General features: G+C 35.9%; 3 protein-coding genes across 5 annotated transcripts; 2 read left to right on the forward strand and 1 right to left on the reverse strand.

Annotated features, from left to right (window-relative positions):
* Window positions 1–1992: 1992 nt before the first annotated feature.
* On the forward strand, window positions 1993–7046 carry LOC121253373 (epoxide hydrolase 3-like). Its single transcript, XM_041153397.1, has 4 exons — window positions 1993–2736; window positions 6119–6208; window positions 6348–6415; window positions 6735–7046. Exons 1-4 carry the CDS (start codon window positions 2086–2088, stop codon window positions 6880–6882), a joined length of 957 nt encoding a protein of 318 aa, XP_041009331.1. The 5' UTR covers window positions 1993–2085; the 3' UTR covers window positions 6883–7046.
* LOC121253358 (sugar transporter ERD6-like 6) lies at window positions 6596–12572 on the reverse strand. Of its 3 annotated transcripts, XR_005938399.1 has the most exons (19): window positions 12033–12572; window positions 11851–11913; window positions 11670–11759; window positions 11490–11549; window positions 11325–11390; window positions 11177–11242; window positions 11017–11092; window positions 10597–10661; window positions 10393–10485; window positions 10233–10313; window positions 10041–10125; window positions 9526–9572; window positions 9354–9416; window positions 9209–9268; window positions 9005–9070; window positions 8858–8917; window positions 7683–7797; window positions 7409–7591; window positions 6596–6910 (listed from the first exon to the last, which is right to left on the reverse strand). XR_005938399.1 is itself a non-coding variant. In XM_041153384.1 (18 exons), exons 1-18 carry the CDS (start codon window positions 12222–12224, stop codon window positions 7479–7481), a joined length of 1461 nt encoding a protein of 486 aa, XP_041009318.1. In that variant the 5' UTR covers window positions 12225–12571; the 3' UTR covers window positions 6596–7478. The 3 variants fall into 3 exon arrangements, 2 of the variants coding, with proteins under 2 accessions (XP_041009318.1, XP_041009326.1); XM_041153384.1 differs by having other exon boundaries at window positions 6596–7591; window positions 12033–12571; XM_041153392.1 differs by lacking the exon at window positions 11490–11549 and having other exon boundaries at window positions 6596–7591.
* A 178-nt stretch (window positions 12573–12750) lies between these two features.
* On the forward strand, window positions 12751–14324 carry LOC121253380 (DNA-3-methyladenine glycosylase 1-like). The gene has a single exon (XM_041153401.1). The coding sequence runs from the start codon at window positions 12978–12980 to the stop codon at window positions 14022–14024; it is 1047 nt and encodes a 348-aa protein (XP_041009335.1). The 5' UTR covers window positions 12751–12977; the 3' UTR covers window positions 14025–14324.
* The last annotated feature ends 12564 nt before the right edge of the window (window positions 14325–26888 follow it).

Genomic DNA, 26888 nt, shown 5'->3' on the forward strand with positions numbered 1-26888 from the left:
CTTATATACCAGCTTGGAAGAAACAGAGAATTCATTCGTTTAGTCGATCTTGCTTAATGTGGCGTGTTTGATCAGCACGTAATTAAGGTTACTGGAAAAAAAGTCACTCCTTCATTATAAATACAGCTTAAAAAATATAAGCAACTAGGGACATGAAGAGAATGAGCATTTGATCTCTTCGATTATTGGTGTGATACAGTTCGTAGATAGAGGCCAGGTTTCCTTAAGACTGAGGATCATCAGCACTTTGTCACGATCATGTGTCGAGTAATAATACATGTCACATGGTAGCTAGATCACATAACAACACATGACTAGCTATAGCTAGCACGGAACTTTCTAAGGGTGCGTTTGGTTACCAAACTCACCTCAACTCATCTCAACTCATCATTACAACTTTTTCAAATCCCAATACAAAATATAATAAATAATTCAACTTTTTCAAATTTCAAAATAATAATAATATTAAAAAATAATATTCTAACAATATTTTATCATCACAACTCAACTCAACTCAACTCACTTCAACATCCACACACACCCTAAAGGTTCTTTTCGTCCGTGGAATAAGGCTGCTTTTTTAAGAAGAAAAACGCACCCCCGTACATTAATATACACAGGGAATTACGAGGTTATGGAGCGCTAGCTGCTGGCCGGGATGATCAGGCAATTCAGGCAACGCCTACTCCTCCTGATCAAATTCTTACAGTTTTCTCCAAAATCTTATGAGTTCACGTCTGCAAGATCTTATACTTGTCTAATCAAATATATATTATATGCCTCCCCGGCCCCAAGTAGCAATGATGCAGGCTGCATATGATATGCACGTCATTTTAAACCACAAAGCTGACACAAAGACGTAGGTAGGATGTGGTTGATCAAATATATATTTAGTAAGAAGCTGGCATGGGCAGTTCATCAAAACCAAACCTAACCTCTGGACATCTATCCACTTATAGATCATGACAACGTGAATAAGTTATATATGCATAACCATATATGATCAATCATGCGACTTTGAGTAAACAAATAAAAACCCTAAAGTTAAAAGTGCCTTTCGTGCAAGCAACCCTATAATCAGCCTCCACCCAATTAACATCATACGTATATGCATGTGCTGCCTTTCACTTTCACTTACCTAATATTAACCCCACATCTACAATATCGCGCGTACGTCATTTATTAATCCTTCTATATACATATTTTCAAGCGGATTTTTATAACACATTTAGTAAAATACTTATATGACATAATTTAATTTAGAATATAAATTTTAAATTTTATAAATTAAATCTTATTGTTTAAGTGATATACTGGATGGTGTCATATATATAATGAACATGACATATATATATATATATATATATATATATATTTATTTATATATACTCCATTAATTAATGCCTTTAGGCCATGCAGTTACCATGTGGCCGTCATGCCCTCGGCCAGCTGCAGGTCCATTAATTCCAGTATTGATTTTGGTATAAATATTATACTCGTAGAGAATATATGCAAGCAGGAGTCGATCAAAATTATAATTTTAAACTTGGGACAAGATTATTTCCATCAGCTCAGTTTATAAAGGAATCTTTAATTTATAAATAAATAAACTTCCATAAATTAAAAGCTCACCTTTGTTGACCTTATAGCATCCCAGAATGAAGGAAAACAAAATAAATTAATGAAAATGAAAATTTGAACCAATTATTAGGTCTCTGTGCCTTACCTTTATTTGTCATTTGGTTTTTTTGTTTTTTTTGTTTTTAACTGCATACACAAATAGATTACATAAAGTAAATTTATAAATTAATATAATTTTATAAAATTCGTTAAATCTACTTTATGATAAAAATAATTTTACAATCTGACATACCACGTCAACCCATATTAACTCATGAGTTTATTTTTATATAATCATATTTTCCTTTTTTTATTATTTCTTTTTTATCCTTCTGTGTTTCAATTCCTATACTCTTCTTACTTAAATGACATCTTACTTAGATTCGTTGATTGCTGCTCCAAAGAAGACAGATTGAGAACTGAGGAAGCTGAAAGCAAGACAAGGAAAGAAAAAGCTAGACATCAATGGTGAATCTTGTTTCAGCACAGAGGCCGTTGCTGCATGGATTAATGAAGATGGCAGGGGTTAAACCCTACACGTTGGAGATTGAGACAGGAACTGTCATGAACTTCTGGGTTCCATTGGAAACCCTCAAGACTCCCAAAAAAGGCCAAAATCCAGAGCCCCCGGCTAAACCTAGCAAGCCCGTGGTGGTGCTGATACACGGTTTCGCCGCCGAGGGCATCGTGACTTGGCAATTCCAGGTGGGAGCTCTCACTAAGAAATACTCCGTTTACGTGCCGGACCTCCTCTTCTTTGGCGGCTCTATCACCGATAAAACCGACCGTTCCCCGGATTTCCAAGCCGAGTGCTTGGCTACAGGGCTGAGGAAGCTCGGGGTGGAGAGATGCATCTTGGTTGGGTTCAGTTATGGTGGGATGGTGGCGTTCAAAATGGCTGAACGGCACCCTGACCTGGTTCAGGCCGTGGTGGCGTCCGGCTCGGTCGTGGCAATGACCGATACCATCAATGAAACAATGCTGAAAAGCATGGGGTTTTCTTCTTCGTCGGAGCTCCTGTTGCCCACCTCGGTCAAAGGTATGAAAGCGCTTCTCTCTGTTGCTGCTCACAAAAAGCTGTGGTTTCCGGATCGGCTTCACAAAGACTTCCTTGAGGTTTGCGCCGATACTCATGCTACATCATTTTTCCTTCACATTTTTTCATTGCAATATCTTCATCATATGGCAATTACGCGGAGCTTTGTGTGGCTGAATTAATGGAACTTGACGAAACAGTTGGGTTCGAACCAGAGGCGGGCGGCCCCCTGGTTATTTTATTTTTCATTATTTATTTAATGTATAATATAATTGAAAAAAATACTTTTATATCATGTATTTAATATATATATATATAATTGAAAAATAAATAAATTTGGCCCCAACAAAATTAAAAGCGATGCATAGACTGCTTAGTCATATAGTTGGTAAGTTTTTGAAAAACTCAATATGTTTAACCTATAATCTATTTATTTTTATAAAATATCTATTAAAAAGTAGGTTTACATTAGGGTATGAGACTTTTTTTTTTTTTTTTTCATTTGTGTTTTTTAATATTTCCAAATGAATTTTGGTCGTACGAAGTTTTTTGTTTTGATCGTTACTAAATACAGTTGAATTTGACTTGGTTAGTGTTATGCATGATATACGTAGTTTACGTTCCGATCTTTAACTAACACTAACTGCGGGTATGCTTATTAAAAATTCTACTTATCAACTATTTACATTTTGGAAAGTTGTTAAAAAAAATGATAGATATACTATCACTTTTACAATATTTTATACAACTATATTTTAAATCTGAAGTATTTTTATAAAATACCTTATAAAAGTAACGTTACTTTATATAAATATCTTCATTTTAAAATATGATTGTATAAAAGGTTGTACAAAAAGTTGTACATGTATCACTGATAAAAAATATATATATAATTGGATGATGAATATAAATTTTCTTTTTCGTAATCTAATAAATACTTAATTCAAATTATTTTATTACTATTCACAAATTATTTTATTATTTATTATTCACAAAATTATTATCTCGTATTCACCAAGCATCCCCTAAATCTTTTTCACGCAAAAAAGCATATCATCATCATTCTATTTTTGGACTCCACGTGAAATATTGTATTGCATATTCCAATCTCCATTGGCCTAATCTATTAACGGTAGAGTTATCATAAAAAACCAGAAAGTCCTTTTTTTTTTTTTTTCATGGTTTCAGTTTTCTTCCAAACCCGAAGGTAAATGTTCCTACTTCTAAATTGATTCATGCATGCATGGATTCTATTTTAATTTATAACACTTTTGCCTAATTTTCATTTTATTTGAGTTGTAAATACGTTCTCTATTAATGATTTTATTTTTGTTAAATCTCAAGGATTTATAGGCTTAAATACTAAATTAATCGGTACCCAATTTGATTTGAAATACAATTAATATATGTTAAATGATGTTTTCTGAAAAAGAAATGATTTGTATAAGTACTTTTAAATAGACAAGCTCATATAAGTTCTTATAAAAAAATAAATTTTACTTAAAAAAATATATAAAAAAATTATTCTTTATTAATAAATTCATATTTAAAAAAAAAATTGTATGAAATTTGTAACTATGGTTACTCTTTTGAAAAAAAAAAAAAAGCATTAAAATCGCCCAACTAATACACCTAACCACCAGTGTCGCAAGTCTTGGCAACGTACGTCCCAAACAGCATGGAGGAGGGTCTTTTTTTCGTACCTAACCATGTATGTCCACTGTCCATGCAATGCTAAATAGATCCCGTTTAAAACTTATGCTGAATTCTTTAGTTCTATCTTATTTTAAATTAAATCTAATATCTAAATATCTAATTCTCAGATTATTAAATTTATTTCAATTTAAAATTTTTTTACACGTAAGGTTCACAACTTTTATCAATTCAACACGTCTTTATATACAAGATTCACAAAATTTTTTAACTTCTCATAAATACATTTAAATTTATCTTAATATCTAAACACATCTAAACTCATCTTAAGTAAGCTCTATAAAACTAATTATACCATATCAACTCACTATTATTCATAAAGAATTCAATTTATCTCAATTTAACTTAAAATTCAAACTGATTAAATTTTCAGGCAACCTAAAAATATGAACTTTGACGTGACCGTTGAGTTTGAAAATAAGGATCGATTGAAGTTTTCAACTCGGTCGGTTACATACCCTACGAAATTTAGAGGACTAGATATTAATTAACCACTAATATGTAGTTTTTTAGAATTTTTCTGATATTAATTTAATGTGTATAATTATTCAATCTTAACCAAATCAATTGGTTTTAAGATTTATGACCCAACATCTGATATCTATGATATTTTACCGTACGTTATAAATTACGTTCATGATACAGTAAAATACAAATTATTAGATGTTATATTTTGAAAAGAGAGAGTGCCTAAGATTTAAAAAAAGAAATTATATATATACAAGATGGTGTTGATCCCAAATTCAACTTTGCCTTTGAAGAAATAGAATTGTTCATTCGTTTAGCTCTTGATTGACGTGGCGTTTAAGCACGTCATTAAGGTTGGTGAAGAAAGTCACTCCTTCATTACTAGTAACTACAGCTTTAAAAATGGCAGAGAGAGAGAGAGAATAAAGGAGCAGTTGATCTCTTGGATTATTGGTGTGATACAATTCATAGATAGAGATTCCTTAAAAAGGACGATAATCGGTACTTTATGGGTCGATCACTCCATGCATGTCACATATATTCATAGATCACGTCACAAAATACTAGCAAAGAAATGTGAAAGCTTTGTTTGGTTGGCTGAATAAGGTGATGATCAAAAGGATTAGTAATTTATTTTATTTTATTTTGTGGAATAGCATATATATTCCGTTTATTTAGTTACCATTTTAGAAGAAGGTTATTATTTATGCCTTCCAACAATGAGAGAAATTTGTATTTTCGTGGGCCAGCCGGCCACAAAAACCTCAGGGGATGCCTGAACCACCCCTAGAATCCAGACACACCGGTGTTCATTTTGCTTTTGGAGGCTGAGCTAATCTCAGTTTATTTGAGTTGATTTATGAATAGTAGTATTTTGTAGATTCCATTTAGATGTGTTTGAATGTAAATATATTGAGATATGTGTTTAAATATATGAAGTATATCAATTGAAATGAATATAATTTTTTGTGGAAAGTTGAAAAGTAGTAAGTCCCATAAATGATTAGTTTGACATAAGTTGAGTTTACTTTGACAACCAAACATAACCTAATTTTTTAATCCTAAATTTTAAAGTCATTATAGCAATTTTTTTAAATATATATATATATATATATATATATATATATATAGGACTTGGATTTTTTAATTAATTTTAGTTCGATTCCTTTAAGGCACTCATCTTTTGTCTCCAAACAAAAAAAAAAAAAGATAACATTTTTGTATGGAAAGTTAGCATTTTTCATAATTATTGTGGATGATTGATTCTTGGAGAAATTATAGGTAATGTTCAACAACAGGAAGGAGAGAGGTGAACTGCTAGAAGCTTTACTAATCTGCAACAAGGATGCCACGGTTCCCCATTTCCCACAGGTATGTTACTCCTTCTATTACTCACTCCAGTTGTCTATCATTCTATTCCCTTCTTGATTTACATTATGCCAGTTTACTATTTATTTCCAGAAAGGATAAGCTTTTGTAGTACCACTTTCTTTTATTTATATTTTTGCAGATGATCCATCTCTTATGGGGTGAGTTTGATCGGATTTTCGACATGGCGATTGCCCAAAGCATGAAAGAGTATGTCTGATCATGCCTGTCTATGAATGATATATTTAGATGAATTGTAACTCATCATCCTTCCACTTATCTGCCAGTCATTTGATGCCACGAGAGGATAATGGTTAAAAAAATATTAATTAATAGCATCATATACACACACACACACACTAAAATCATCACTAGTTCTAAAAGCTTAAATTAATAAATAAAAAATAAATTTAATTATTTATATGATTTCTCTAGAACAATACAGAAGTTTAGTAGTGCATATGTTGGTAAGTTAATTTACAAAAAGAAGTAATTTTGTACCAAGTGATTTTGGGCAATGTGATCACAGGCAACTGGGAGAAAATGCATCATTTCAGGTCATAAAGAAGGCAGGTCACTTGGTTCACCTGGAGCGACCTTGTGTTTACAATAGGTATCTGAAGCGGTTCCTTGCTTCCTTCCATGCAGACAAAACAACAGAGAATACCCAGAAATGATTCTGTCTGCATTATGGGCTCATAATATCTGTACTCATGAGGCACTATTCAATGTTATGTAGAGTGAAGAACTATAGTTCTATCCTCTGATAGGTGTGTCTAAGATTGTTTCATGGAATTGTAGTCTACTCTATTTATATCAACTTATCTATTATTTTTTATATATTTTAATTTATCTTTTTCAAAAAATATTGTAATTGCAAGAAATATAACTAAAGAGAAAGACACAACAAAAAATTATTACATACATGTATATCCAGATGTAGGCAACCAATATAGCATGAATGTATTTTGCATTTAATTTTTTAGAGCATTTTCCAAACCATTGCTGGCCATTTTACAAACAAATGCAAAATGAATAAACCATTGTGATTGCTCTAACACAAAGCAAATATGATGGAAGACTCACACCCCCTATGTTATACACAGGGAGTTTATGGAGCTGCTAGGGAGGCATCCGATCAACTCAAATTCTTGCAGTTTTGCAAAAGAATAAAATAAGGAATATCCATGTAACCCAACCTACATGCGATGACTCCGGCATTATATCCACTTCAAAGCCAGATTAAGATGAATATATGCTTTAGGAAGTAAAGTCATCTAAATGACTGCTGAATCTCTTCCAGAGCTCTGTCTTTAGTTTCTGGAACCCAAAGTGACACAAAGATAACAGTAAAAGCAGCAACCATGGTATAAATTGTGAAGGTAGCTGTTGGAATAAAGGAACTATGTCAGTTAGACCACAGCAGAAGCGTGCACATGCAGCAAATACACCCACACACAGAGAGCCAGACGTATACCTCCACTGTTCCAACTCAACAGCAAGTTTGCAGTCATTGTAATCACAAATGATGTCAGCCAATTTGCCATCGTTGCTATGCTGCCAGCAAGGCCTTTGATATTCACAGGAAGTATCTGAAGTGTGCAATTTGGATATGCCAAAGAAAAATCAAAACAAAGCTTTCTACTATTAAAGATTCATGAATAGAAAAAGGGGAAAACTTCTAATATCATCTCACTCAATCAACCACTTAACTCTTGGACACGTATTTGAATCTTTTTAGTTCTTTCTCATATGAAAGCAGAAAAATTGAAATATTGTAGTGGAATAATCCATAGGCTAATTAGGGAGAATCTAACCAGGCCAAAAATATAAGGATCTCCCTAATACTTCTGAAACTACATGGATGTCCAAGATAGATTGGCTATTAAAAAGGGACACTCTCGGCTTCATTCACAGTTGTCCACCCTCTCTATATCACCGAAAACAAAAGTTCTTCAAATAGATGAATATCATCTGGACTCACAATCCCTTGAACCTAGTACAAAAATGAAGCTTTTGCAATTGCAGAATTATAACCCGTCCTGGAATTACATCATTCCACGTACCTGACTCTGACAAGAAAGGTAAATGAAATCTCTGATAACTCAAGGGAGATCTTTGAATCATCGACCTTTAAGAGGGTGCTGCAATGTTCTTTACCGGAATCTTACCCAACCAAACAAAGCCTTAGTCCCACTCCCAAACCCATACCCTTAATTTATTAGCCAATGATCAACAAACATAAAATCTAAATCAAACTTGCAAAGTATCTGACTGCCAACATATACAGAACATTTCTAATCAAGCCAAAGCTAAAACGATGGTCCCAGTATGATCCCCAAGGCTCATTGTCCCCCTCCGTTTCCAGCTTTCTTTACCTCTACATAAAGCAATAATCATGGATGGAGAAAAATTTTGAGCTCCACACTGAGTAGGAAGTATTCCTTATCAATTTAATGATGTCATGAAGTACTACTCATCAGAAATTTTAACCAAACTGTTGAACCGTACTTTTGTCATTTTTTTGCCTTGAGTAGACCCGACATGACTAGTAGTTATCACCAGCTCAAGTGAAAGTGTAACCAACTGAAAGAGACCAGACATGAAAAGAAAATTTTCTCAACATAATATAATAGAGTTGCTGAGGCATACCTCAGACATTATCAGCCAAGGAATAGGTCCAAGTCCCAGAGAGAACGAAATCACAAAAGCCTGGATGGAAAAAAGTTCGTCAGACTTGAGAAATCCTTCAAACAATATGGTACAAACCATGCAAAAAATGTACATCATATACCATACCACAAGGCCAACGAGTGACAGTATAGCAAACATGCTATAGAATTTAGAATCTTCTGATACAACGTCCTGGTATTAATTGAGAACAAGAGGGAAAAGATAGCATCAAGACACTATTAGAACATGATGGGAATTAACATGCTTGATTCATAAGCTCTGGATTGGAATGTAAAGATTTTACATATATCAGTTAGAAAGATTATCTACCTCCAGATAAAATGCAATTGCAACAACGAGGAGGCTAAGGGTCATTCCAGACGATGACACCTGTGCAATTGATTTCAGATTTCATTCAATGCGTCTTCATGGTGTGTACACAATAACATATATAACAGATTTCATTCCTACATACAATAAGCAGCAGCCTGCGGCCAGCTCTGTCCGCCAACCAAGTAGTAACCCCAGTAGCCGTAACCTATTGAAAATAACAGTCCATTTTAAAAACTCCAATCATATCTTTTTTTGTGATGTTTGGAAATCTACGGGAAGCAGAGTCAATTTGTCTATATTGGGTCATGATTTACCTGAATAACTCCAACTCCAAAAGTTGCAACATTACTCGCCGAGATCCCTGTTTATATTCATGGCAGCTAATTAAGCCATCAAAATGTAATAAAAGAATGCAAACGACATACAATATTGTAACCATGACTATAATAAGAAAAACCCCCATAAAAAATTCCCACCATTGATCTACTAAGAATGCATCCGGTTTGGTTAAGTGTGCCAGTGTGAAAAGAACATTGGGTATGTAAACTTGAGACCTTAACACAGGTAATTCTCTTACGTTCTAAATGTCCATGCCACAGAAGGAAGTATGAAGACAATTATAACCACCCTCTAATGAATGAGAAATTGTTCCTCACATAGAAAATGCTTATTGGAGAGTACAACATCAGATCTATCTCAGAAATATATCATACCAAAAGAAATGTCCTATCATGTAAAAGAAAAACATCCTTCTCGTGAAGATAGGAATCAATCAGATTAATTAATCATACAGAAACAGCTGAAATCCCAAAAAAGATGTTGGTCTAACCGGCTTTTTCAAAGATGTTGCTTGAATAGAATAAAACACCATTGATACCACTGAGTTGCTGGAGCACAAGTAATCCGATTCCTATCTGCAGCATATGGTAGAAACATATCAGAAGAGCATTCTAAAGTTTCAAGGGTATAGAAAACCACATTAAAAAAGTTGAATTAACAATTTCAAATCCAACCAGTCTACCGTTAGAGGAAACCAGTATCTCTTTCTCTTGAGATCTGCAAACCGGACTGTAGCTCTTTTGCCTGCTGATGCTACAGATCTCTGTTGAAATTACACCGGCAATACACAATGAATATGTCAAGAAGAGAGTCAAGAACTTGAATGGTAGAAAAATTAATACCTTGATTTCGTTCACTTCAACTGAAATGTCGGTATCAAAACCTCGTAAAACTTGCAATGAGGTTTCAAAATCTTCTGTCATCCCCATTTTGGCCTAATATCCCCACCCCAAAGGAAAAAGGGAAAGAAGATGTACAGGAGAAAATCAGCGAAGCTAAGATGATATCAAAATCCAATTGCTACAAAATTTTCACATGATTCTTACCAACCATCGGGGAGATTCTGGCACGAAAAACAAGCCAGGTATCAATATTGTACATGGCAAAATTCCTGCAATGATTTGGATATGATCCCTTACATAAATCCATGCATTGATCAAGGTAGTATAACAAAGGTAATTTCTGATAGGTAGTATAACATTGGTAATTAATCTCAGAGATGATAGAGGCTGTAAAATTTGAGCCAGAAACTTTGTCATGTATGAACTTCTGATGAGACACTGGTGCTTTAGGAGTTTGATAGTGATTTTCCTATTTAAAGGGTAAGCTCTTTGCACATGATAATAATAAAATTCCCCAGCATTTTTAGTTTCTCAAAAGGTTAGAAAGAATTTTATTGGACAAATAACATTCAATATTTCTATTAACCCGAGGAAAAGCAAATATAAGGTATCCTAAGGGCTTACCTAAAATTGCAAGCACTCTCCAGTTGACAAACAGTCCAAAAAGATAAGCCAGCATTAGTCCAATTGTCACTGAGAGCTATAAAGAGCGGAATTAATTTACTTATTTATAGAGAAAAGTGCTAACAATTACCAAGTGAAGAAGCAAGAATATACAACCAACCTGATTAACAGACCCGAGGGTTCCCCTCATATTTTGAGGTGCAATCTCAGCTATATATACCGGTACCTAAACTCAAAGCATAAAAAATTAACACCCATTGATGGCTCAGGGCTTTAGAGAAATGAGATACTTTGTGATTCGATTTTACCGTGTAAGATATAATACCGACGCCAAATCCTTCCAACAACCTACCCATGTACAAAAACGAGGCATCCTACAAAAGCAAGAAAAAGAACACAACTAATAGCAATTCGAAAAGCTTGTAAAGAAAGCCATAACAAAGAAAAGCAGCCAATTATCAGGGGTCCCTCACTCTGGCAAATGATATTGCAAGCCATCCAATTATATTAGGAATCGCAGCAATCATAAGTGACTGCAATTCAGCACAAAAAAAGCAGCATCCAGGTATTCATATTTGGAACAATTTCGAATCAGCTAAACAAGTGCTGAAAATAGTTAAAAGAAAGATAAAAGTCCATGAAACCCAGAATACCCCTTTACGCCCAATGTATTCTGCGATCTGACCACTCGCAATTGCCCCAACCATGGCACCAACATTTGATAAAGAACCAAATATAGAGAACTGTTTCCAAAAAATAAATAATGTTACTCATAAGCACAAAATAAATTAAACCATAGATATATAATAGAAAAGTTAGATGCAGAAGTCACACCTCCGAGACTGAAAGTCCCAGGTCCTCGACTATTTCATCTTGCGTAGGGGAAGAATACCCACACTGTATTGTTACAATATTTAAAAAAATAAAAAATAAAAAATCCCAGATGTGAATGAGCAAAGAGTCATGTAAAGGGAAACGATGATTGAGATCAATTTGACAAGGAATAGTGAAGTTACAGTGAAGCCGAATTGGATGGGGCCGAGGGCAACGATGAGGACGCAGAGCATGACGGAAATGGAACCGTCACGAATGATCTGGGACGAGGAGCCCATGATGCTGGACTGCCTCGACCCCATTCTGTACCAGCTCCCTGTTTGGAGGAACGGCTTCTTGAGGTCCTCGGGCTCGGATTCTTCTCTGAAACTCATTGCTTCGTCTTCTACACTTTCGGCAAGTCACCGTCTCCACTTCGATGATTACGAGTGCCCGACAAAAACCTGAACTCTATACCCTCGTTTGAAATGCACCCAAGGAAACGACAAAACAATCAGTGAGATCACAAATGCCGAGAACCTCGTGTTCTGGAATTATTGTGTTTTGTTGGGAACGTGTGTATAATTGATGATGATGGAACGATGACCGAGTGGGTTACGACTTACGAGAGGAAGGGCCGTGTGCCAGAAGGTCAAGACAGAGTGTAGACGTGTCTCTCTTGGACATACTGTTTACACAGATTAAAGGTAAGTTTGGTGCAAGACTCGTCCACATTTCGCTCTGTTTACTGCCGCAGCCATCGCAACAGGGAGGGATTTTACCATGCCAGCGACACAGGAACTAATTCCCATTAATTTCCAACAACCTATTAACCTCCATCAAAACAATTCATGTCAATATACTTAGCTTGCCCGTTGTTGAAGTTAAATTGGCTCGCCTTATAATATTGGAAAGTCTCCAACTTTCACCTTGGATTTTGTGCCTTTAGTACCTGCTTGAAGCGCACTCCACACACGCAGTCCAAAACTAGGCGGATTGGTTCTCTTCTCCTATTCGGCCATTCCAGTAAACGTTCATTGTTTAATTAATAGAAAAATGGTTCAACAGCGTCAAAACTGGCTGCTGTTGATGGGGCTTGCTGTATATATTTTATCTGAATCTTCTGCTTGTGATCTCGCCTCACAGTTATGAAACTTCGGGGTAGAGAACTTAGAAACCTGACCGCCGCAGGGAGTCGGACCCAGATTCCCCTTGCTAAAACCCTAACTAGCGATCAGCCTCTCTCTGTCGCAATGGGTAAGCAAAAGCGAAGCAAAATCCTTTCAAGTTCTTCTCAGCTTCGCCAATCTCAAACTTCCCCTGAACCCACCTCCGTTGACATTTTCGAAAACATTTCATCCTCCTCCAAAATCCCATTTCGACCCAGAAAAGTGAGAAAACTATCGTCCAATTCCAGAATACCCCCGCAGCCACCGGTCGTCGATCCGGACTCCTCCAAACCCAGCAAAGCAAACCCATCTCAACTCCCTATCCTCTTGCCCATAACCGTGAAGTCATTGTCGTTTGAAGGCGAAATTGATGCTGCTCTTAACCATTTGCGCAAAGCCGATCCACTCCTTATGATCCCAATCGATTCGTATCAGCCTCCGGCTTTTGATTCTCCCGGACCTCCATTCTTGACCCTGGCCAAAAGCATTCTATACCAGCAACTCGCGGCCAACGCCGCCAAATCAATCTACTACCGCTTCGTCTCGCTTTGTGGTGGCGAGGCGGAGGTTGTCCCCGAAACCGTCCTCGGTCTCAACCCTAATCAGCTCCGAGAAGTCGGAGTCTCCGGGCGGAAAGCGAGCTACCTCCACGACTTAGCGGACAAGTTCAAGAGTGGGCTTTTATCGGATTCCTCGATTCTCGAAATGGACGACGAGTCCCTGCTAACGAAGCTCACCTTGGTTAAGGGAATAGGGGCTTGGTCAGTGCACATGTTCATGATATTCTCGCTGCAGAGGCCGGATGTTCTACCGGTCGGCGATCTCGGCGTGAGGAAAGGCGTGCAGCTTTTGTATGGGCTAAAGGAATTGCCCCGGCCTCTGGACATGGAGCAGATTTGTGAGAAGTGGAAGCCTTATAGGTCTGTTGGCTCGTGGTATATGTGGAGGTGTATGGAAGCCAAAGGAGCAAAAGCTACGTCTAAGGTGGCAGCAACGGCAACGGTGAATGCTACTCCACCGGAGTAGCAGCAGTAAGTCCAAAAGACCGCATTTACTGTGGCCATAGGTTAGGATTTGAAGAGCTCAAAAAAATTAAAGGATCTCATCTGTAGCTCTTGTGCAGTGCAATAATTGATTTCATACACTTCTTGTCTGTTATGTTCTATTAATGAATGTAAGTTGGTGAAAAAAATAATGTACAAGTTTGTGAAAACAGAACTCTAATTTTGCATAGGTGAGGTTTCGGAGTGCTGTTAGGTTCCAATTGTATCCATAAACTAGGCTTTTTTGTTATTAATTCTAGATGGGTTGGTGTCATGTGAATTACTCATGGATTCACCTCATTGCTATCTCTGATACACGGCTGAGTGTGGTGAAGTCTGCATTTTTCAGTGTTTGGGTTTTGACCTTTCTGCTGGAATAGAACTCACCGTAGGGCATCATAAGCCTGCGTAACTAGTTATTGTTCTCTGTGTAGAGTCAGTTCTGGATTTCTCGCTCAGAAATGCACATACGTCAAACTCTTTGCCCTGCTTCCTCTAAATCGTATCGGATCTAATGCAAATTTTATTTGGTCTGCCAAAACTTTGGTTAGTCATTAACTTATATTCATCTATTACTATAACCTCCAACCAAATATCACACAACTTAGTGCTGTATTTATTAGGAACGGAACCACTCCTGTAAATGCATCAGCTATGTAAGCATTTGCTGAGTTATTGTGAAGCTATGAACCTTTGTACTAGACAGTTAGTCAAAGATGTACAGCTGATCAGCTAATTAGCTGGCAGGTAGTCAGCAAGCTGAGTTAAGAGTTGGACTTTCCTGCCTTTCCTCTCTTTCAGTTTCTTTGTATATAAACAGAGCATTTATTTTGGAAGTCTGTGTGTAACTTCTTTTTCTTTCAATTTGTTACCAGTTAGTAAATTCACATCTTCGAAACAATGCTGTTTCATATTCTTATCTGATTACTGTTTCATTGAAGAACTCATCTTAAGGGAAGTCAACTAGAGTGGGTAAAGCACAGGAGGGACTCGTATGAGCTGCAAAAACCCGATACACATTCTTGAGTTCTACCTCTTTCATCCGTCAAAATTGCCGTTTCGTCCTTTAATCTCGTTTGAATTTGAAGATGAGTTGAGATGAGTTGTGAATAGTAGTGAGATGGGTTGTGAATAGTAGTGAGATTTGTGAGTTAAAGTTGATGAATAGTAGTAAATAGTAGTGAGATGAGTTGAGATAGGTTATGAATCCAAACCTAATTTAGTTTCACACTTTGGCATTATATAGACTTGGTCATCCTTCTAATTGTAGATAGCATCTTTCATGAATTTCTACCTGGTATGACAGGATCTAAAACTACTCATCCTTGTACTGAATGTTCTTTTGCTAAACAAGTCTTTTTTTTTTTTTTTTTTTTTTTTTTTACTAATAATAATGTTTCTCAATATCTCTCCCTCTAGGGGAAGTGGGATTCAGTGTTAGATTGCTCATGTACTTTATATGCTGAATTAGGCTTTATAGATAAAGAGAAATGATTGTTGGTCTTTAGAAAGTAATAAATTTGGTCAGAAATTGTTGGTGGCTCAAAGTTCAAACTTCAGGGAATCTGGGGACAGCGTGCATCAATGTGGTCGTAGCCACCCACATTAACATAAACTTGTTTCGGCCCAGTATATCGCCTAAATCGGCCCAAGATACCCAACTTGCTTTCTTCTTTCTCTATTTCTTCCATTTTTTTTTTCCCTGAGCAATTATTCACACGCGCAACTCGTCTATTATATGCTGTTAAACATCAAGTATATAGGTGGAGATGAAATAAAAAAGAAACAGAGAGAGAGAGAGAGAGAGGATAACAAAATGTATAGATGGTTGGATGGTAGTTGGTGGTGTAAGGAGAAAGTGAACATTGGACCTGGCCCATCTCTCGATCATATGAATAGGCAGGCACAAAGGAAGTTCTCTTTCGGCTTGAGGTTTACACAGATCGTTTCCGACGCTTATTGGTGAGAGACACAGTAAACGATTAGCAGTTTAGGAGTTGTATGGATGGCACTGGCACTGTGGCACATGCGAGTTTAAAGGCATCAATAGATTGTATTGTTTATAAGAACAGCAAACAAACAAGTTTAGATGATTGAGAAAAAAATGAGAAGGTAAGATTGGGTTTAGATGAGGGGAAATGACAAAGACATAATATCTCATAATATCTACGAATGATAATAAAATGGAATAGTTTATGAATAACAGTGAAATAATTTTAAAATAATGAAATAGTTTATGAATAACAGTGAAATAATTTTAAAATATTTGAGAATACTTAATAACAATCGTATTCCTATGATCATTTTGTACAACTTTTTAACAATTTTATTTTAGATGTAAGCATTTATACAAAATAGAGCTATAAAATCACAATTATTTTATAAAAATGAACTTAATATCTTGAAAAGACATTTTCTATAATTATGTTTAGTAGAGGGGAGAGGAGAGGGACAGAAGTTTAAGGTCTTGTTTGTTTTCAGAAAATATTACATCTCATTTCATCTCATCTTATCTCACTTAATCATTACAACTTTCTCAACTTCTAATACAAAATAAAATAAAAAATTTAACTTTTTCAAATCTTAAAATAAAAATAATATTAAAACATATATTCTAACAATATTTTATTTAATTTTTTAACTTTAATTTCAATTCACCTCATCTCATTTTCAAAAACCCTAAAGCCCAGTGGGCAACGTACATATTTGACATATTTATGAACTTTTCACTCAACATCTGTCCTTTCACTTGATTACAGGGAAAGGGGGGATGATTTTCTCATAATCTTATGAGCATCTTACCTAAAATATTCAAGAGAGAATTAGCACGCGCACAACACATTTAGCCATGCACACAGAAAACGTGCTATGAATATGATTTAGTTCCCACGTAATTAAGGACTATAAACTATGACATGACATGCCATGACAAACTACTCGACAAAGTACTGTTTTTCCATAGCCTAATAAAAATCTCATTACGTAAAGAATCTGATTTAATTAATGATATAAACGTGATGCCTAGCTACCTTGCAATCCATACAGTAATAGTGGAGTAATATTGTATGGAGTTGTAAAGTGTTTAAGTGTTGTCTAATCGTTTCGAAAAAAAATAAAATTTATATTAAAAAATTATTATTTTTTCATATAAATCTCATATTTATTTATTTTTTTTTAAAATAATTATACAGTACTTGCGCACTCACGATTGTAAGTATCATTTCTCATAATATTGAAGCTCTCGCAAAGGTTCTATTTTTATTTAAAATTATGATAACTAGTTTTGCATGATATTTTAATTTTTGTTTATTTGGGGAAAAAAAAGACCTCTTTATCTAAGTAAACAAAGAACAGAAGGAATGAAGAGGTAGAGTGGGCAAAACTTTTTTATGTTAAAAATGGGGGAGAAATAGAGCATGAAAGTCAAGAAGAAATGCCATTGTAAAGAGTTCGAAAGCCACACAACTAGGAAGAGACGACCCAAAAAAACTGGTAAGTGATGCTGGAAGTCTAAACTCACAATTGGGTGGCCTTTTTGCGTCCTGTTCTCTAGATTCGTAGTTGAGTTGCATCCAGCATCCATATTTAGTGCAGACTCCACCAATTCCATGAAACGCACACGCGTGCACTTTCTGATTTGACCGACAACTCTCGATCAGCCCTTTATCAAATTTTAGATTTCCCTTGTCTTTATTCCGGTGGAAAAAGAAAAAATCTTAAGAGAGAAAAAAAAAGAAACCCCATTACATATGTTACTCCCCACCATTGTTCTAGGTTGTCTTTGTAGGGTAGGGAGGAGCGAACCCCCACTACAAGAAAAAGTAATTTTTGTGGCTACTTTTATTTCCGATGATTAAAAAATAGTCGTGAAAAGTACGCTTCAACTATTTGGATGGAAACCTTTCGTCGACAAAAAAAATCGCCGTGAAAAAAGATCAAGCCCATTTCCACCAGAAATCGTCAAAAATAAAATCGCTACAAAAACAACCTATTTCCAAAAAGCCCAAGCCCTAACCCGAATGCTTCTAACCCTCCGCCCACTTTTTTCTTCTCTCTATGTTCCTCTTTCTCTCTCATTATCTCCTCTTTGCCCTAACCTTCCCTATTTCCAAAAAATCCAAGCCCTGACCTGATTGCATTCATCATTGAATAAGTTTTTTTTTTTTTTTTTTCATCATCGAGGGGTGTGAAGGGGGAAGCCTCCTTGTTTTCCTATATATTTTGTGATTTTGATCATATAAGCTTGTCTTATTTTTTATCTTGTGGTTGAATGCAAGGTTCATTAGCTGTTGGGAAGATTAGGAAAAGATTTAGGGTTGCAATCTCAAGCAAACCTTACTCATCTACTACCAAACGAGGCTTTGAGAAGAAAGAGGTATGCCATTTATCTCGTATTATAGATGTGAAAAAACTTGAAATCCATTTGTATATTCAGATTTTATTTTTTTGTATTCATGAAAATGTTTCATTTTCCTAAGCTCTTGTACTGGAATTTATCTAGGTCAGATTTGAAAAAAAAATTGAGAAAGGTTCCTAGGAATTGAGTTGTTAAGAGATTGGTGTGAATGTGGTAGAAAGGAAAAATAAATTTTAGTCATTGCATCTCATTAGAAGAAAATGCTTTGGTTGGCTCATTACCTTTTTTATTAAGTGCTAACTTGTATTGTTATTTAATGATGAAATTTGCTTCTTTTCTATGTGTACTTTTGAGTGGCTTACACCTTTGCTGGTTCAATTGCAACTATATTGCATACTCGATACATAACCCATATGCTTAGCAAATAGCATATGTACTTGATAGTGTTTTTACTCATGTTTATGTGGGAAGGAGTCTTAGATTCAAGGTCACTTATGAAGTGGTGACAAAGAATTCACTTTCTTGTTTAATCTTGATTATTATTATTATACTAACTGGCATTATTTTTTTTAAATAAAGAGTTGGGAGGGTCCTACTGCAATGTTAGAAATATGCATTTTGGTTTGGGCTCTTTCACTTCTTTCACGTGCTTTCTTATCGTGGTGGAGAATATGTATTTTTCATTGTCCCTTAGCAACCAAAAATACGAAGATATTGTTATAAGATAGTTTTGTATTTCAAGTGGAGGTTGGGGGATCTATGAAGGTAATGGGGCCATAGTGCTGTAGAGTGTGGACATTTATAATGGGGGAATAGGAATTTTAAGACATGTTGCACCAAATAACATTCTTCTCTGGACTATATCTACATTTTGAGATGATCTCAAATTGGTTGCTAAACTGCTAATTCATTTTATAAGCTGCCAATTGTTAACTGTTTATTTGATAATCCACTTTCTGCAAGTATTCACTTCACCGATACTTGTTATAGAAATGATAACTTGAGTTTTCCTAAAACTATTCTTGATTTTTATAAGAAGTTGTACATATTTTATGGTATGTATGTTGTATTAATTTTAAAGCATGGCAATTCTTCTCCCACTGCTCATGTTGCCTATTGATGTAAGAAAAAATTTAAATCATGGTGGATCTCTTGGGTTCTTTCTATTATTTTTGGCTTTACATCGATTAAATAATAGCATACCTATCTTAGCTTCTAGTGTTGGTGCGTGGGGGGCGAAAAAGCTAGTGTAGGTGTGTGGTTGTATAGTTGATTCATTATTGTTTATTTTGTAATGAAAACTTTCATCATCTTGTTCTTACATGCTATTGGGTTTGACTATTTTTTTTATTGTGCTTGTATTTCTTGGCTCAATTGGTGAGTGTAGTTAGAAATAGTGAAAGATAATGATTTTCCTTGCATTCTATATAAAAATTGTATTACTAATAACATTTTATTATTTTTTCATGGTGAAGTTTTAGGTGGTTAAAAATTAGGGTTTATGGGTTCTGTTACAAGAAGAGAATAGTTTGGTTAGAGTCCAAACTTGTCGCATACTTCTTTATATTGTAAATATGGTTCCCAATAGCTTGGAGATACCTCAGTTAGTGTGGTTAGAATGATGTTGAATTTCTTTTTGTAGTTGTTCCTATCTTAAAAGAAATCTTGCTCTTGCATCATAATTATTGGAACTTTAGTTTTTCTTGGTGAATTGAATGATAGATATATATATCTTGGTGGTAATAGAAGCTCAATATTTTGAAGATGCCATCAGTGATATTAGTATGACCTTTCTTCACTTGTTCTTCTTGATGGTGAAGAAGGTTAAGTGAGGTATACACTTTATACACACCAAAATAGATTGGAATTTGATGTTTTGCCACTTATAACTTTTGATGAACATTAGTGAGATAGATGTTTTGCCTCATGTGCTTCACATATCATTATTGATTAAGCCTATGTGATATTACTTTTGTGACATTAGAATCATGTATGCCATGTAAATTAAGCCTGTGTGATATTGAAGAATCATAATTTTCAATATTGCATTTTTCTTAAGTTAAGGTTACTCACTAATCAATGTTTTTTCTACTTTTATGTTGACTTATATATTTAATTTTACTAGGAGTTTTTTTAAGATCGACTTATCCATAGATCAATGCCCCTCCTCACACCGTCCGCCTTCTCCCCTCCTTTCCTCGCCGATGAGTCTCTCTCTTTCTTTTAGTCTCTATTTGTCTTTCCAAGCTTAGTTTGGACATAACTTATCGGAAAAAAGTGTTCAAATTTCAGGACTGGAGTCATATTTTTTTCTTACTGGTTTGTAAATCCACATTCTTTTATTGGCTATGATAGTTGGCTATGATAATTGTGTTGATAAGACACTCTAGTAAACATGTCACTTTTAATTTTTTGCAGTCTGTAATTATTTTGCATCATAGGTATGCCTTATTACTTATCAAAAAATTCTTATGAATATAATTTTTTATTACTTATAAAAAAAATATTAAAGTGAAGGATTTAACATTGTGCTTATAAAAAAATAATTTCTGCTTAATTCTTTTGAATCCATTCTAGTTTTATTTATCCTGTTTAGTGCATTTTTTTTATCTTGTTTAGACCTTTTTCGGCAAGTTTTTCTCGCTGAAAATAATTTTTTGCGACCTAATCTTTATCGGACGATAAACTTTCACCGCATATAATTATTTCTCATGGGTAGAAATTGCCGCAAATACTTATTTCCGTTGACAATTAACCATGGTTAGCATTCTTGTGGAAGAAACTTCGGGACTTTTCTGGTGAAATAAATCGCCACAAAATTAGATTATTTGCGGCTCATCTTTTTCTTTTTTCTTTTTTCTCGCGATAAATTCTCAATTAAGACTGATCTTTCACCGCTACTTGGGGGCAATGGAAAATCACGGAGAGAAGCCAATTGCGGTGATTTTTAACCCTTTTCCAGCGATTAAATATCGTGGCAAAAAATCCTTTTTTTCTTGTAGTGTCCCTACCCTTCATGTTTTCTCTTTATACGATACAAAATGACTAATCTATCACCTTCTAAACATATTCAAATAGGATGTGCTGCATTATTATATATTTAGGGACGTTGATCTTCAAATATATATACATCACATCATTTCTATTGGCTGGGAAATCTCATGTGTCAATTCAACGTCGACATTGCATATCTTCAAGCCTCCAAATGTCACACACATTGCTTTATTAGCTTCTTTTATCTTAGATCTTCAAGATCTGAGCGCCCATATATAACCTTATGTGTGAGCTTTAGATGTTGGTATCATCTTTCATACTTCTTGGACATGATAAAAACTTTGATCAGTTTGTCAATCTAAATTTTTTCTATCTTACGACTCTTTTTTAGAACCGAAGTCAATTTACTCTTTTATTCACTTTTATCCATTCCAAAGAAAGTGAGATTCTCACGTGATCATCTTAAAATAATCTACAATAATGTAACCACTCTTGATATTGTTGTACCAGCCAACTGCTATAGGAAAATTAAGTTGGTCTATAAACTTCTAAACCACTAAATCAATCATCTTATTAACTACCATTTTCTTGACATTTTAGTGAAGAAAGTGAGACTAAGATATTTAATGAAAGTCCTCAGTCACCGTGAGAGTACTGAGAGTGATCTTATTAGTATTTATAGAGTGGGATACAATATTACAAGGTGTATATTATCGTTGGAGAAAATAATCTATACAAGGAAATTCCTATAGCTAAGATATACACATCAGGTCATAAAAGAAAGTGATAGTCATTGCATGTGATGGAGTTTCCATTTGGATGCTTGAGTTCATCTTCTGTTGGTGATTTTGTCGTTGTCGTTAGGTGTATAGCAGGGGAGGCTTCATTTGGTAAGTACTCTAATTTTGTGAATTTATTCGTTGGTGTTTGAATACTGTTAACATGTCCCCGCAAACTAGGCCAAGTTTAGTGTAGAGATTAGAAAGTGCAAGGCGACAAACTGGTTTGGTAAGAAGATCAACAAGTTGCAAAGACGCTGGGACATGGCGGGTATGAAGTAGGACAAGACCTATACATTCACGTACATAGTGTTAATCAATCTCGATATGTTTGCTGCAAGCATGAAAAACAGGGTTAACGGTCATGTAAAGGGCACTGAGATTATCGCAAAGTGGTAGCGGGGAGTTTGGTAGCTTGACACGGTCATGACGAAAAGAGACCCAAGTGAGCTCAGCAATAGTTTGAGCCAAGGCTTTGTGCTCAACTTCAGAGCTCGAGCGGAAGACAATATGTTGTTTTTTGTGGACCAAAAAATGTAGCTGCTACCGAGAAATAAACATTCAGCCCAATTTGTATCTAAAAAGACATAAAGCTCAAGAATTGAATTGAAACTAAAATGAAGACCAAAATCAACAGTACCTTTCATTTATCTAAGAATACATTTGACCATTTTAAAATGAGCGTACATAGGAGAGTGCATAAATTGGAAAACAAAGTTAACACTATAGGATAAGTCAGGTTAGGTGAGAGTAAGGTATTGAAGAGCACCAACTAGACTGCGATAATGAAAGGTGTCTTAGAGGTAAGGCCTTTAGTCTTGGTCATCATGAGAGTGCCCATGGGCTTATATTCAGTCATTTGAGTACATTTTACAATGTTGAGAGCATATGTGGTTTGAGACAAGGCAAGGCCATCAGGGGTCAGGGTGATTTGAATTCCCAAAAATAATGGAGGGGGCCAAGATCTTTTATGGCAAATTAACTTTGAAGAGTCAAAATAAACTCATGAAGAAAATTAGTAGAGGAACCAGTGAGTAAAATATCATTAACGCACAATAGTAACATAAGACAACCACAAGATGAATGATAGATAAATAGGAATCAACATTACTACAAATAAAGCCATAAGTAAGAAGAAATCTGCTGAACTTATCAAACCACACACTTGGCGCTTATTTTAAACCATAGAGAGCTTTATTTAACTTACAAACATGAGAAGAGTCAGTAGGGTGGATAAAACTTAGAGGTTGTTCCATGTAGACGGATTTGTGAAGATCACCATAGAGGAAAGCATTGTTTACGTCCAACTAGCGAATATCCAATCGGTTGATCAAGACAAGAGTGATAACAATCAAGATGCTGCTCGGTTTGATAACCAGGAAAAAGTCTTCATCTCAGTTAATACCATCCATTTGGTGAAAGCCTTTAACAACTAAATGAGCCTTCAAATGATCAAGGTTGCCATCTTCATATACCCAAAATTTCCCTTTCTCTATTTCTATGCCTCTAGTTTTTATTGGCGTCTAGGTCTTCAACTCTAGGCGCACTCCATGTATGAGGTTAAGAAGATCTTCAATAGGTTCGATAAGAATGAAGATAGGAAGATATTGTACTATTAGCTCAAAGATTCTCAATGTCTGAGATCGACAAGGATGGTGACAGCTTCATTAACCTTGACAAGGTTGTGGAGTTCCACTTCGGTGGATCATAATTAGGCTGCAAGCAGGATTTCAGTATGAAACACCTATTCCGACTAAAATACTGAAATCTGGTCGGAATGGACCGATACAAATCAAAATGGTAGGAATTTTATTCAGAACGGAACATGCAATTAACTCGTGCCGATTACTATTCCAGCAAGGCAAATACCAGTCATTCTAGTCGGAATGGAGTGTAAATGAAAACATTGATGGGGATAGGAAAAGTGGTGAATAATACCTTTTTGTTGTAAATGGGAAGTAAACTTAGTGTTGTCAAATTCACTGCTCCCATCAATTTGGAAAGTTTTTATTTTTTTATTGAATTGACATTCAACATATATTTCAAAAAGTAAAGAGGCAAAGAAAAATTCAGATTTTTTTTTTTAGCAGAATAAACCACATGTATTTAGAAAAAGCATAAACTAAATATGCATACTAATGAAATTTTCCAATAAAAATAACAAGGAAAATACCTTATAAGTCACAATAAACTTTATCAAAGACAACATGAGTTAAACTAAAAGAGGGTAAAAAATGAAGTTTGTTAATTTTGCCTAACTGACAACTTTCACAAACATAATGCGTTTGATTAGAATCAGGAACCTGAATAAGTCCTTTGGATTTGAGAACAGAGAGAGAAGAGGCTTAAGGATGTTCCAAACAGTTAGTGCCACACTTCTTCAAGGAAACCAAGTGGAGAAGTGAGTTTCATAAGGAGGGGATAAGGTGTAAAGATTATCCTTTGGTTGTCTGGTCATTAGGACGCGATTGGTCTCCCGTTTCTTAACAACAAAACCAATACCATAAAACTCACAGTTATAGAAATATTTATTAATAAGTTGCCCAATAGATAAAAGAATTTTTGCCAGGGCAGGTACTAAAAGAACATCACGTAATTTAACTCTAGTGGTGCCATTATCAATATATGTGTCACCAACATGTGTAATAGCATGAGAACTACCATCGCATAATGACAGCATCGTGTCCAAAATATTGACAAAGATTTTCCAGCATACTTAGATTACCTGTAATATGGGCAGATGCTCTAGTATCTATGGTTCATTTAGTATCATGAGAAAAATTCTCAAGCATCAGAGTAACTCGTGTTTGAGGAATATCATCAAGTTGATGCGCATGATTAAATCTATTCCAACACTTAAGTGCCACGCAACCTTTCTTGCCACAAATTTGACAAGTATCAGCATGTGATGGATCACGGGTCTTAGTTGTGGAATTAGGCCGATCATTAGGCTCACAGGTATTAAAGGGCCTTCGGTGTTTGGTCATGGCCAAGTGGCTAGCAAGGTGAAATCCATGCTCTCTTGAGAAAAAGGACCGTGGCTGGGAGTGGTTGTTGCCACAATCGTCTTTGGACCCTGGAGCTGAACTTCTGTGTCCATAAAAAGCAAAAGATGAGTTAGAAGAGGAATATGAAGGGAGGTTTGAATTTCAAACCCTTGGAGGAGAGGGATGAGCTCGGTGTAGGATAACATGGGTGGCTTGAGCATTGACATGGTGAAGGGCTCGTATTTGGCGCTGAGGTTGTTCATCAATGAAAACACCTTCATCTTGTCCTACATAGGGCGTCCGATGGAAGCCAAGCTATCACACAGCCCCTTGAACATCTGTAAGTGATTGGCCAGTAGTGTGGTGAGTTCCTTTCTCAAGTACGTTAACTATTGGATGAGATTAAACTCTCACTCTTGAGAGTCGTGGGCTTATGCCGTCTTGAGTGCAGCCCAATGATCCATCCTTGTAGCAATTTATCTGATTTACGCCACTGGAGGAAGGTTGTGGAGGGTTCTGATTTACCAGAACCAGAGGCACCATCGATAGTGGTTTCAAATTCTGGAGATGCCAAGGATTCACTCAAGATCAGGTGTTCCATAAGATCTTGGTTCTCAGACAAGGCCAATATTTGCTCAAGCCAGAGTGGGTAATTGTCATTAATGAGGTACAAGGTAACGAAAGTACAAACGTTTAGGGCTATGATGGCCATTGTAACACCCCGTATTTTAGTGTATTTTTACTGAAGGAATTATTTTTATGTAATTAAAATTTATTCTCTTATTTTAAATTAGTTGGATTTTGAATGAGTTTATTTCTATGATTTTTATTTGGTGGAAATTATTTTTATATACTTTCTTAATATTTATTTATTGTTATGCATTTAAATTGCTTTTAATATTTAAATTAATTACCGTGGGATTTAATTATTTCAATTTGACTTTACCATTACGTTTAAATTATTTTATTTAACTTGTGGTTTTAAAATCGTTTCCGTTGGATCATTTTTGTGACCCAAGTTATGAGGATTGGACCTCATTTCTTTTCCCTCTATTTTTCTTTTCCTTTTCTTTTTCTTTTCTTCTTTTCTTTTTTTTTTCTTTTCTTTTTTTTTTTCTCCTGCTGGCTTCATTCTCCCGCGCGATCTCTCTCTCCTCTCCTCTCCTCCGCCCGTTCCATCGTCCACCAGCTGCGCCGCCGTCCGCCGGCGGTGGTCGACACCGCCCGGCTCCACCGCTTCCCCAGCCGCCGGCCGTCCTACCCCACCAATATCACCGCCGTTCGTGCCGCCGTTAGCCTCCACGAAACCCACGACGCCGCGGCACATTTTCCTCCATTGCGCCGCCGTCGCGCCACCTCCGGCCACCATCTTCCTACCACTTCATCCCCGGCCTCTTGGCAACCCATTGGACCCAACCCCAGCTCCGATCCGTCACCGGTGAAGCCCCACCAAGTCCATCTCCGATTTGCACTTTTCGGGCCTAAAACCGCCCCTTGCGCCGCCACCCACGGCAAACCACCACCACCACTAGCTTCACCGACCTCCCTAGGCCCTACCCTATCAATCTTGGGTCTTCGTTTGTCCTCGTTGAAAAATGGGTATCTGTGACCCACGGCCACAGTGTATTTTACACTGTGGTGTTGCTCAAACGTCGCCTTTTTCTACTTTGCGATCCTCGGAAAATTATTATATTGCACTGTAAGTATTTCTCCAAAGAACTTTCGTAATT

Source organism: Juglans microcarpa x Juglans regia, chromosome 1D (genome assembly GCF_004785595.1).
Source record: "Juglans microcarpa x Juglans regia isolate MS1-56 chromosome 1D, Jm3101_v1.0, whole genome shotgun sequence".
Classification (NCBI taxonomy): Eukaryota; Viridiplantae; Streptophyta; class Magnoliopsida; order Fagales; family Juglandaceae; genus Juglans; species Juglans microcarpa x Juglans regia.

Coding starts and splice junctions, on each gene's coding strand:
- LOC121253380 (XM_041153401.1), top strand. CDS start 12,978: ATGAAACTTCGGGGTAGAGAACTTAGAAACCTGACCGCCGCAGGGAGT.
- LOC121253373 (XM_041153397.1), top strand. CDS start 2,086: ATGGTGAATCTTGTTTCAGCACAGAGGCCGTTGCTGCATGGATTAATG. Junction 2,737..6,118: donor TTCACAAAGACTTCCTTGAG/GTTTGCGCCGAT, acceptor GAGAAATTATAG/GTAATGTTCAACAACAGGAA. Junction 6,416..6,734: donor ATTGCCCAAAGCATGAAAGA/GTATGTCTGATC, acceptor ATGTGATCACAG/GCAACTGGGAGAAAATGCAT.
- LOC121253358 (XM_041153384.1), bottom strand. CDS start 12,224: ATGAGTTTCAGAGAAGAATCCGAGCCCGAGGACCTCAAGAAGCCGTTC. Junction 10,126..10,232: donor GATACTGGTTTCCTCTAACG/GTAGACTGGTTG, acceptor CATATGCTGCAG/ATAGGAATCGGATTACTTGT. Junction 9,417..9,525: donor TTGGAGTTGGAGTTATTCAG/GTAAATCATGAC, acceptor TATTTTCAATAG/GTTACGGCTACTGGGGTTAC.